The sequence below is a fragment of the Petaurus breviceps genome, unplaced genomic scaffold, assembly GCF_028583685.1.
Source record: "Petaurus breviceps papuanus isolate PSGF00001 unplaced genomic scaffold, PetGlider_PUasm1.0 65, whole genome shotgun sequence".
Taxonomy (NCBI): domain Eukaryota; kingdom Metazoa; phylum Chordata; class Mammalia; order Diprotodontia; family Petauridae; genus Petaurus; species Petaurus breviceps.
The window spans coordinates 920,672-933,762 of NW_027186436.1; the positions used below are offsets into that span (position 1 = coordinate 920,672).

Below are 13,091 nucleotides of genomic sequence, written 5' to 3' on the forward strand. Positions count from 1 at the left end.
ATATTTATGAAGTGCTTTGAAAACCTTATCGCACTATAAAAATGTTAGTTATCGTTATTAATGGAACCCTAGAATCATAAAGTATTGGAATATTAGACTTGTATCATTTTAGACTCACAGCATCTCAAAGTTGGGAGGCAATCCTTGGAGGTTATATAGTTCAACCTCTCAGCCTTATTTAGAAATTTCCTCTTTTTCATCCCTGATATGTAAATGGACATTGCTTGCTTTTTAGGTTGTATAATTGTGAGAAGTTCTCCATTACATTGGTCGGCCTCTCACTTGAGAGAAGGGGCAAAGAGAGTTTGACTGGTGGTCTGATATCTGTGTTTCCTTCTGCTCCCCAGTGAACAGAGTATTTGCCAAGCCCGGGCTTCCGTGATGGTCTACGATGACACCAGTAAGAAATGGGTGCCAATCAAACCAGGACAACAGGGATTCAGCCGGATCAACATCTACCACAACAATGCCAGCAATACCTTCAGGGTCGTTGGAGTTAAGCTCCAAGACCAACAAGTGAGTAACCATACACACTCTACCTATATAGACAAAGACATTAGATAGGAGTCATAGACAGAGACCCAGTAAGATCTCTGACTCCAACCATTATCCCAGTGCATTAGGCTTTAGATGGAAAATCTTAATGGTCTACAGAATCTGAGAGTGTCCACCGCATTAAGCCTTTACTAGGCACCAGTACAGTACTTTACTCTGCTAAGCCCCAGGAATGCAAAGAAAGGTAAAAAGGAAAAAAACACAGTCCCAGCTCTCCAAGACATTACAGTCTAATGGGGAGATGTATGGAAGCAACTGTGTGCAAACAATATAAATATGGAATAATTGAATATAATTGCTACCTTTGTGGTGGATCTTATAGATGATAGAATTTAGCTGTGCCTTAAAAGAAGTCAGAGAAGCTGGGAGGCAAAGCATTCCAGGCATGGAGGACTATGTAAAATGGGAATGATGATACTTGACCTACTTAGAGATACAGATACAGACCTACTGGGGTGGGGTTGGGGGGGACAATGCATGCAGAGTGTTTTGTAAACCATAAAGCACTATAGAAATGTCATCTCCTATTTTAACTTTCATTTGAGCAATTTCTTTACCTTGAAAGGCCAATTATCTATCAAGAGTTTGTTGAACCTAAGCATCATTTCTTTTTTCTAGATGAGCCTGAGTAAAGAGGCAGCCTGAGTAATAAAACCCTAACCATCCTTCCACTTGTTGGTGCTGAAGGGTTTAAATGTGAATATGTTTTTGTGAATTATTCTCATTCCGAGTTGACCCCCCCATGTCTATTGAGAAAGGGAGAGAGATCTGCCCTCTGAGGACTTATAGACCACCACTGACACCTTCCCCCCGATGAGGAGGAGGCAGGCAGCTCGCACAGACACTTGTTACCAGATACTTTTGTTACCAGATACTATCTGCCACCAGCAGATACTTTTTTTTTTTTCAGCCATAGCAGCTAATAAGGACCATGGGATCTGTGCTGCTAGAAAGAAGGCCCATGTGAATGAAATCACAGATCATTTAAATTCTCTAAAAGTAGAGACATACAGGTACGTGGCACAGTGGATAGAATTCTAGGCCTGGAGTCAGCAGGACTCATCTTCCTGAATTCAAATCTGACCTCAGACACTTGTTAGTTGTGTGACCCTGGGCAAGTCACTTACCCCTGTTTCCCTCAGTCTCCTCATCTGTAAAATGAGCTAGAGAAGAAAATGGCAAACCACTCCAGTATTTTTGCCAAGAGAACCCCAAATGGGGTCACAAAGAGTCAGACATGACTGAACAGCAGAAGTAGAGACAAGGTCGCCCATCCAAGTAGGGAGGTTAACCGTGAATAGGAAGACCATTTGGAAACTACCAGTTGAAATGTTCTGATATAAAATTTAGCCTTTTCTCTGCCAGACAGTTGTCTGTAAGTTGACTATAGTTAATAACTATGGTTACAGTTAAGTCCCTTCCAAAATTATCAGGGTCACAAAATCCTCAGATTGGAAGAGGCCTTATGGATGGACCACCTGGTCCTACCCCATCATTTTACAAATGAAGAAATTCAGGGCCAGGAAAGGAGGGTGACCTACTTAAGGTTATACAGAAGTTTTATGGTAGAGCTGATACTAAAACCTCCTCCTCCTTATTCTCATTCAGGACTCTTTCCTCTTTTCCATCAGTCTTCTCACCCCAGACTACACGCTAAGCCAGTTAAACAGCTACATTTTCTAAGGTGTACTTTCTCCTCACATGGCCTCAGAACACTAGGTTTCAGTAACTCCAAGGGTTGGGACCAAAACCTGGGATCCAGGATAGGATGATCAGGGGGAAGGATGAGGATAAATGCAAAAATCCAATTTGTAATGGTTCAGTCCTTCCAGTCGCAACAGATGCTTCATTGATCCCATTTGGAGTTTTCTTGGCAAAGATACTTCCTTCTCCAGCTCACTTTACACATAAGGAAACTGAGGCAAACAGGGTTAGGTGACTTGCCCAGGGTCACACAGTTAAGTAAATGTCTGAGGCTGGATTTAAACTCAGGAAGATGAGTGACTCCAGGCCCAGCACTCTATAGATGCCCTAACAACAATCACTATTCTTATATGCTTCCCCTTCTGTGCATTCACACAGCCACCACACCAGTTCACCTTCTCCTTATCTGGACTGTTGTAATAGCTTCTAATTGATCTCCTGGTCCCAGGTCTTTCCTCACTACTAGTGAATCTCCACACAGCTGCCAAAGTGCATTTCCTGAACAGCTGGTCACTCTGCTACTCAGTAAACTCGAAATTTTCTCTGTCTGGCATTGCGAGCTCTTTATAGTTTGGCCTAAACATACCTTCTCCGTCTCATTATGCATGTTTCCCCTTTATGCCCTCTATGGTCCAGCCAAACTGCATTTCTTATTATCCCATCTCAATTTCTCTGCCTTTTCATGTCTGTCATCTCTTCCCAGAACACTCTCACTCCTTCCTCTGCTCTTATAATCTCTGATTTCTTTCAAGACTCAGGTCAAGTTCCATCTTCTGCCTGAAGCCTTTCCTGCTCCCCTCCTCCCCCACAAAATTACATTATATCTTTTCTGCATATATTTCTGCAAATCATATATATGAAAATGTGTTTGTCTCCCTTAAAAGAACATAAGCTCCTTGAAGACAGGGACCATTTCTTCATTGTCTTTGGATCCCCACTCTCTAGCACAGTGCCGACCACAGAGCAGGAATTTAATAAAAGCCAATTGCTTGATTTGCTCTGTAAAATGAGAGTCCTGGATCCCATGTTCTCCAAGGTCTTTTCCAGAGAGTCGAGGGGCAGAGGATGGAGAGCTAGCCTTGCAATAGGGAAGACTTTGGTTCAGATTCTACTGCCGACTTCCACTGGTTGTGTGACTCTGGGCAAATTACTTATCAGTTCCCTCAGAGACTCCCTAAGACCAAAACTTGCAAGGCAGATATAAGAAGGGTCTTAGAATCATAGAATATAGATAACACCACAAGGTAGCTGGGATATCATACAGTTCAGCATTTCGTGAAGTGTGGTCCAGAGACACCTAAGGTCCCTAAGACTCTTTCAGAGGGTCTGTGAGATGAAAACTATTTTCATAATAATGCTAAGATGCTTTCATTTATAACATGGTAAATACACACACACACAAGCTTGGGGGGAGGACTCTTTTTTAAGTGTGTAAGAGTGTTCTGAGACAAAAAAGTTTGAGAACCATAGATCTAGTCTAATGGCCACCTCCACCACCAATTTTATGAATGACGCATCTGACTGATTTATAGGTTATAGCCAATGTTCAGTTCGGTCTCTTGTCCACATTATACATATTATCTAAATATTAAAACAAATTATCATTGAAAGACTAAAATTATATGGTGTGAAGAACTGTTCTTAAGCCCATACCAAACCCAAATAGACCAAAATGCTGAGTTCTCAAGCACAATGAATAGAGGACATTATTCAGTAAATACAGCTGAGTACCTCCAATGACTGGGGAATTCATCTTTTCACAAATCAGTTCATTCAACTTTCAAAGAATTCCACTTGGGGCGGCTAGGTGGCACAATGATTACAGCACCCACCCTGGAGTCAGGAGGACCTGAGTTCAAATCCAGCCTGAGACACAACACAAAACTAGCCATGTGACCTTGGGCAAGTTACTTAACCCCAATTGCCCTACCTTCCCCCCTCCAAAAAAAAACCCCACTTATTAGAAAGTTCTTCCTTATGTTGGGTGAAAATCTGGCATTGAGAAGAAATCCCTATAATTTCTACCCACTGGTCGTAACACTGCCCTCTGTAGTCATATAAGACAAAGCCAAGGGTCGGCCCTGCTCCAGGCACATTTCTTGTTACCCTTGAGAATTCTCCTCTACAGGCTGAAAATTCCTAGTTCTTCCAAATGATGTGGCAGGGTTTATAGAAGCATCACCATCTTGGGAGTTCTTTAGATAACGTCATAAGTTAATAGAGGTGGAGTGGCTGTTCAACCACTCAGTCATGGCCGGCTCTTCATGACCCTCTGGATCAGAGCATGCCAATACTATCCATGCAGTTTTCTCAGCAAAGACACTGGATCAGTTTACCATTTCTTTCTCCTGTGGATTAAGGCAAACAGGGTGAAGTGACTTGCCCAGAGTCACACAGCTAGTAAGTGTCTAAGGTCGGATTTGAACTCAGGTCTTCCTGACTCCAGGCCCAGCACTCTATCCACTGAGCAACCCAGCTGCTTCCAAAGGCAACGTAGAAAGAGCATTAGGCAAATTGTCAAGAGAACTGAGTTCTTGTCCTGCCACTTATCAGCTGTGTGACTTTGCTCAGATCACTTCCTCTTTTCTGAGCCTCAGTTTCCTTTTCTGTAAAATAAAAAAGCTGAACCATATGGTCTAAAAATTCTCTTCTACCTGGTCAAAATTCTCCACGAGTATTTATTTAGAACAGCTCAAATATTAACCTTGGAGCCAGGCAAGATACTTGGAATAATAGTAAAGCATGATTAGTAATGGTGAAAGAGGGTCTAGTCGTTGTGTTTCAGAGATGTGGCCTTAGAATCAGCATAACCCGGGTTCAAGTCTTGCCTCTGGTGTATCTCGGCTGCATGACCCAGAACAAGTTACTTAGCCTTTTAACAACTCTAAGCAGCTCTCAATACAACCCCACTCTTTCCCGAAGCACTTTACTGCTAACAAGATGCTTTCTTCACAGCAGCATTAAGAGATACATGGTATAGGTATTGTCTCTTTCCCATTTTACTAGCAAAGAAGCCAAGGTTCAATGGTTTGTCTATTTAGGTGTCAGAACTAGACTCGAACCCACATCTCTCAATTTCAAGACCAATACTCTCAGAGCTATGCCTGATTTAAAATTTAAAATTAACCATGTTTCAACCTGTAACAGGAGCAAAAATTTTAGATGGTTCTTAACCTCCCCGGCAAGGTTTTTTCCCGACTAAGAACAAGGGAGGGCATGGCAGGTATTTGGAATAAACACCCTTTTTGCCACCTTTCCATCTGGGGTTTATTTTTAGTCTTCAAAGCCTCAGAAAAGAGCCTGAGGATGGATGTGTGAGTACATCCTCCTCTTGAGAATCACAGATTTGGGGCAGAAGCGGAGGCTACCCATGTTGTGTGGGTTCTGTTTGCTGGATAAGCCCCGCGTTTACCAACCCCTGGAGAGTGGATGATTTAGTGAGGGCCAGATGGTTTTGAGACAGTGGCAGGAAGCTTTGCAGAGCATTGTGATTTTTGGTAGCTGTGATAGAGAAAACTACAGCTTTAGTGTTTTCTGCTTCATTTTTCAATAAAGATCTTGAAATCTTAGGCTTGTGCAGTCTTAGAATTTTTTTTTTTTTTTGCTTTTTGGAGGGGGGAAGGTAGGGCAATCAGGGTTAAGTGACTTGCCCAAGGTCATATGGATAGTTTTTGTGTTAAGTGTCTGGCGCCAGATTTGAACTCAGGTCCTCCTGACTCCAGGGCTGGTGCTCTATGTACTGTGCCACCTAGCTGCCCCAAGTCTTAAAATTTTAATAATAATAATAACTAACGTTTATATAGCATTGACTATGTGCCAAGCCCTGTACAATTATTATCTTATTTGATTCTCACAGTAGCCTTAGAAGGTAAGTACTATCATTATCCCTATTTTACATTTGAGGAAACTGAGTCAAAGAGAGTCACAAAGCTAGTAAGTGTCTGAGGCTAGATTTGAACTCAGGTCTTCCTGACTCCAGCCATGAAGCTCTATCCACTGCACCACCTAACTGCTTCATGCCTCATTTTAGCTCGAAAAGAGAGCTCAGTGACTATGAGCCTGCCTTCAAGGAGATTACAAAAGAATATTCCATAGGAAATTCGTTCATGTGAAACACTGATGGTTAGTCTTTATGCCATTGCAACTCATGGAAGGAAATCACAGAATGTCAGAACAAGAAGGTACCTTAGAACCATAGAAGCAAAGAATGGCAAAGATGAAAAGGGACTTGAGACTATTTATTCCAACCCTTGCCTTTTACTGATGAGGAAATAGAGGCTTAGAGAGTAAGAGGGACTTGGTCAGGGTCACACAGGAAGCCAAATGACAGAGCTGCCACCAAAGCTCTGCCTTCTTCCCTCCCAGGCCTGTGTTCTCTTTACCACACCAGGTTTCCTCTTTCTGTGGTGGCTGAATTGCAGCCAGCATCTGTCAGAAACATCTCAGGATGATTCTAAAGCATGAGAACAGGAAACCAAAGGAAGAGGACCATGTGTATGTAGCTCTAGGTCATCAGACTAAACTTGATAGCAAACTGTTCCCCAAATTCCCCTGTTCCTGCATTTTCCAGGCACCTTCGTATGCCTCTAATGCCTCCACCTTCCAAAATTTGGCAATAGAATTCTCTCTCCTGTTCTTCCAGTCCAGAGCAAAGGCTTCTTCTACCTCTAAGATTTTCCCGACCCCTGTCAACCAGAAGCACCCTCTCCTTTCTCTTACCTCACTTTGTAAGACTTCTTGGAACACGTTTACATTCTTCTTTGTTAAAGTTGTGTGTGTGTGTGTTTTCCTAATAGACTATAAGCTTCATGGGGGTCAAAAATTGTTTCAGTCATCTTTGTTCTTCCACCCCCACCCCCAGGGACTAGAACAGGGCCTTACAGGCAAAGGTGTTCAGTGGATACCATCTAAATAAATGAATATGCAGAAACTTCCTACATTTGAAGACAGGATAACTTCTTCACCTAAAGAGCAGGACAGCCCTTCCCAATTCTGTGCTGGTATTTAACAATGGGAGCTGGGGGTGGAGGCAAGGTGGGGGGGGGGGGGTGTATGGTAGTAGTATCTGCCAATTCCCAAGGTGTAAATGCTCACACTGAAATTTAACAATCTGCTCAAAGAGCTTGTTCCAGCCCCAGCACAACCCTGGCCCTGCCCCAATATATCATCCAGGAACTCCTCAGACTGACTATACTTTGAAGGAGGATGTAGAGAAATGCAAATGTTAAGTTCTGGTAGCTGAAATCTAAACCAACCAGAGCTTAAGGGAACTTAAAAGATCATCCCATCCATCTTCTCCTCCTACAGATTGAGAAACTGACCCAGAGACAGAAGCAACTTGCCCAAGGTCACACAGCAAATTAGGGGCAAAGCTACAACCCAACCCCAACACCCACCACTTCTCCTGTAAGAAATAATCACTAGGGGCGGCTGGGTAGTGTAGTGATGGAGTCAGAAGGACCTGAGTTCAAATCCGACCTGAGACACTTAACACTTACTAGCCATGTGACCTTGGGCAAGTCACTTAACCCCAATTGCCCCTCCAAAAAGAAAAAAATAATTTTGAAAAAAAGAAATAATCACTAGGCCCCAAAACTGAAGGAAGGAATCCTAACTTGTCCAGACTTGAGCTAAGCAGAATAAATAGGGGAGAAATAATACTGGGCCTCGAAGCAGTGAATTAAGACATGCAGGCTCTGAGTATTTGAATTGTAATGATGGTGCTGCAGGTCTACCAGGCTACATTCCATAGAGAAGTAGAATACCAGCTATAGCCAGCTGGCATAGCAGATAGAGAGTTGGGCCTGGAGTCAGGAACACATGAGTTCAAATTCACTCTCAGAAACTTACTAGCTGTGTAACCCTGGGCAAATCATGTAACCTCTGCCTTAGTTTCTGTGAAATGGGGATAATCATAGCACCTGCCTCTCAGGGTTGTGAAGATGAAATGAGCATTGTAAAGGGCTTAGTACACACCAAGTGCTCTCTAAATGCTAGCTGTTGTCATTGTTGTTGTTGTTAGCATTATTAGAATATGCCTAACAGTTTACAGACAGAAATCATGAGAAGTGGAGAGGTCTGCCCTAGAGAGGAAGTGGCAGGCACGTGGCCTGCACACACCTGAGGGCTGCCTGAACCAGATTAAAACATAATTGGGAAATATTTAACCTATTAGGGCAACTAGATGATGTAGTAGATAGAGCTCTGGGTCTGAAGTCAGGAAGACTTCCTGGGTTCAAATGTGACCTCAGACACTTATTAGCTGTGTGACCCTGGGCAAGTCGCTTAACCCTCTTTGCCTCAGTTTCCTTATCTGTAAATTAATTGGAGAAGGAAAGGGAAAACCATGCCAGTATCTTTGCCAAGAAAACCCCAAATGAGGTCACAAAGAGTTGGACATAACCGAATATATAGTATATGCACACATAAACATATATGCATACATGTGTTTACATGCATATCTACATGTGCGTATGTAAATGTATTTATATATGCATGTATGTGTATGTATACATTATATATAATTTTTTCTTTTCCTAGTTGCTTCAGATCCTTTTCTTCAGTCATATCTGACTCTTTGTGACCCCATTTGGGGTTTTCCTGATAAAGATACCGGCGTGGTCTGCCATTCCTCCTCTAGCTCATTTTACAGATGAGGAAACTGAGGCAAACAGAGTTAAGTGACCTGCCCAGGATCACACAGCTAGAAAGCGTCTGAGTCCTGATTTGAACTCAAGAAGATGAGTCTTCCTGACTTCAGGCCTGGCTCTCTGCACTCTGGCGCCACCTAGCTGCACATAGCTCACTGTGGGGTCATTGTCATTAGAAGGCAAGGAAGCACATTTCATCTCGCCTAGGCTGAGTGAGTGGCCATAGCCGTAGGCTGTTTTGTCACTCTGGGAACACCACTGGGATTGTTATTAAGGAATGCAGGGGGATGCCTGGACTAAATTGCTCAATCTGAGCTTATTTCTAACTAAAGGACCTTCCAAGTTTTCAGAGTAGTTAAGGTCTGCAGACCGCCTGGCCCTGGTATGATGGAAAGAGCACTGGCCTGGAAGTCAGAGGATCTATCTCTTACTTCTGCATGACTTTGGAGAAGTCACTTATCCTCTCTATTTTTGGTTTCTTAATCTGTAAAATGAGGGGATTGGACCAGACCATTGTTGTCCAACTCAGATAAAAATGTGAGCCACCAACACTACATACATATCCCTGCAGGCCCCATGTGATTTAGAAAACCACATATTAACATTATCTATGTTCTATTGTATTTTTAAAGATATTTCCCAATTGCATTTTAATCTGGTTCGGCCTATGTTGATGCTTCTGAAATAGATGACTACTGAGGGCCTTTCAGCTCTAAATCTATGATCCTCTGATCCCATGTACTATTGACAGACAATAGCATATATAAATTTGTTGTTGTTCAGTCATTTTCAGTTGTGTCCAACTCACTGTAACCTCATTTGGGGTTTTCTTGGCAGAGATACTGGAGTGTTTTGCCATTTCTTTCTCCAGATCATTTTACAGATGAGGAAACTGAGGCAAACAAGGTTAAAGGACTCACCCAGGGTCTCACAACTAGTAAGTGTTTGAGGCCAAAGTTGAACCCAGCTCTTTCTGAATCTAGGCCTGATGTTCTATCTACTGTGCCACCTAGCCTACCTGTATAGTCTTGTAAAAGTATACTATTTAGAGTTGGAAGGGACCTTCAAGGTCATCTATTCCAAACTGCTCATTTTAAAGAGAAGGAAATTGAGGCCCAGTAAAGTGAAATGATTTGTCCAAGGTCACACAGATAGCTATTCAGTATCAGAGCCTGAATTTGAACTCAGGTCTTTTGCCTCCAAATCAAATGTTCTTTCCTCTACATCATGCTTCACAGAGTATAAGGAAAAGATAAAAACTTATTGGTCATTTAACCTGAACTTCCTGGTACAGGAATTCCTACAGAATTCGTGATAGGTGGTTTTCTGGCATCTGCTTGAATCCCTCTGGTGACAATGAGCCCTTCCTAATTTTGAGCTTGTATCTGCTTCCCTTTTCCCTGCCCTTTGGTTCTCTCCCTCTTCTTCTCTACTTACTGACTGACCTCCCTGACTTCTTTTAAATCCCAACTAAAATCCCATCTTCTCCTGGCAACCTTCTTGTACTGTGCTCTCTCTGTTAATTATTTCCTTTTTATCCTAAATATAACTTGTTTATATATATGTTTGTATATTGTCTTTCCTATCAGATTGTAAGCTCCTTGAAGGCAGGGACTTTTTTTTACCTCTTTTTTTTTCTTAGCACTTAGCACAGGGCATGGCACATAGTAGGCACTTAATAAATGTTTATTAATTAATTGACTCTCTGATATTTGTAGCTGCACAGAATAAGCTTAATGCCTTTGATCTTGCCATCATCCACAACTGTACCACCTCTTTGTTCAAGAATTCTGAAATCCCCTTATCTGACCATAATCTATTGACTTTCACCTCTCCCTCTGCCTGTCCTTACATAACCCTGCTCTTTATCTGCCTTGCTGTGACCTCCAATCTCTTGATCCTTCAGTTCTCTCCCAAGCCATTTCCCCTGCAAGAGCCATTTTTTCCTCTTTTCCCATCTTGACCCCTTGGTGAACCAATTCAATTCTGCCTTTTTCTCTTCTCTTGAATCCCCAGTCCCTTTATCAAGTCACTGATTTTGCCTAGCCCAGCCTCACCCTTGGATTACTCCCATCATTTACTGCCTTCACTCCTATACTGCTAAATGAAGGTGGAGAAAATTGTGCAGCTATTCTGATTCCACTACAAATTTGTTACACAATCTTAAGTGGGCTCTCACTGCTGCTAGGCAATCCTACTATACTTCCCTTACCAACTCACTATCCTGTTCTCCAGAGCAGCTGGTTTTTCTCCTACCTATCTGACTGCTCTTTCTCTTTCTCCTTTGCTATTATCCTCCAGATAATATCCTCCAGTCACAAATGTCCCTCAGGGTTTGGTCCTGGACCCTCTCCTCTTCTCCCTCTATACTACCTCACTAGGTGATCTCCTCAGTTCCCATGGATTCAGTTACCATCTCTGTGCTGATAATTCTCAAATCTACCTTTCCTGCCTCAGTTTCTCTGCTGACATTCAATCTTGCATCTCCAACTTCCTTTCAGACATCTTTAACTGGATGTCCAGTAGACACTGTGAATTAAAAATATCCAAAAGAGACCTCCTTTTCTTTCCCCCAAACCCTCCCCCTTCTTCTACCTTCCCTATTACTATAGAATCCAACACCATGCTCCTAGTCCCTCAGGATCCCAATACAGAAGTCATCCAGGACCCTTGGAAAATCCCTTCCCCCACTTTCCAAAGCCTGCTGACTTCATCTTTTTAACATTTCTCAAAACACCTCCTTCTCTCCTCTGATGCTGCCACTCTAATACAGGCCCTTATCACCTCACATTTGGTCTATTGTGATAACTTGCTAGTAGGCTGGCCTGCCTCAAGTCTCTCCCTGCTCCAATCCATCCTTCATTCAGTCATCAAAGTAATTTTCCCAAAGTATAAGTACAACCATGTCACTCTATCCTACTCAATAAACTGCAGTAACTCCCTATTGCCTCTAGAATCAAATTTTTTAAATGCTCTGTTTTATGACTAATGTAGAAATATATTTAATATAAATGTACATGTAAAGCCTATATCAGATTGCTTGCCATCTTGGGGAGGTGAGAGAGGAGGGAAGAAGAAAAAAATTTGAACTCAAAAAATTTGAAAAAAAAACTCACCTACTCCTTAAAAGAGAGAGAGAGAGAGAGAGAGAGAGAGAGAGAGAGAATGTAAGCCTCTTGAGGGTAGGGGCTAGCTTTCTTTTTGCTTGTTTTTGTGTCCCAAGCACTTAGTACAGTACTTGGCACACAGTGAGTACTTAATAAAGCTTGTAGACTGACAAAAAAAATTCTATTTTGCATTCAAAACCTTCTAGCCCCTCCTACCTTTCCAGTCTCCTAACACCTTATTTCCTGATACATACTCTTCAATCCAGTGGCACCTGGACCACAAACAAGACTCTCCATCTCTCAGCTCAGGGCATTCTCTTGCCTTCTCTCCAGCTGCTAACCTCCCTAGCTTCCCTTTAAGTGCCAACTAAAATCCCACTTTCTAAGGAAGCCTTCTTAACTTCAGTGCTTTCTCCTATTATTTCCTATTTATCCTGTTTATAGTTTGTTTTACACATATTTATGGGTATGTTTTCTCCCCCATTAGATTCTAAGCTCCTTAAGGACAGGGACTTTGGCCTCTTTTTGTATTCCCAATATCCTAGCACAATGCCTGATAGATAGTAGCTGCTTAATAAATGTTGATTGATTGATTGGTTTTTTTCCTTATAATTTTTCAGATATTAGAAGACAGTAGTCAGTCATCTCCCCTTAAGTCTTCTCCATGTTAAACTTCCCCAGTTCCTTTAACCAGTTCTCAGATGACTAGGAACTCATGGATTTAGCTAAGCAATGGCTTGGAGTGGGGGATAGAGTCTTTTTTTTTCTTTTTTCTTTTTGGAGGGCAATTGAGGTTAAGTGACTTGCCCAAAGTCACATGGCTACTAAGTGTGTCAAGTGTCTGAGGTCGGATTTGAACTCAGGTGCTCCTGACTCCAGGGCCAGTGCTCTATTCACTGCTCCACCTAGCCACTCCATGGAGGTTGAGTCTTTAATAAATGAAGCTTTCAGAAAAAAGTTTTCACGTAGGCTGAACTGAGTAGGAGAGAAAAGGTGGAGTCCCATACACAGTGGTCCAAGAAGTGGCTGGGTTATAGTGTGGTGGACAGAGTGCTGAATTTGAAGTAGTAGGTCA

The 13,091-nt window shown here is 42.3% G+C and overlaps 1 protein-coding gene across 6 annotated transcripts in view; it reads left to right on the forward strand.

Moving 5' to 3' along the window:
* The window catches only part of LOC138173824 (ena/VASP-like protein), a 285,363-nt gene that overhangs the window by 176,909 nt on the left and 95,363 nt on the right, over positions 1-13,091 (forward strand). For all 6 annotated transcript variants that reach the window (XM_069103916.1, XM_069103918.1, XM_069103919.1 and 3 more), the window contains exon 2: positions 348-516. In XM_069103916.1, the coding sequence (XP_068960017.1) occupies positions 348-516 (169 nt within the window). The remainder of the gene's footprint in view (positions 1-347; positions 517-13,091) is intronic.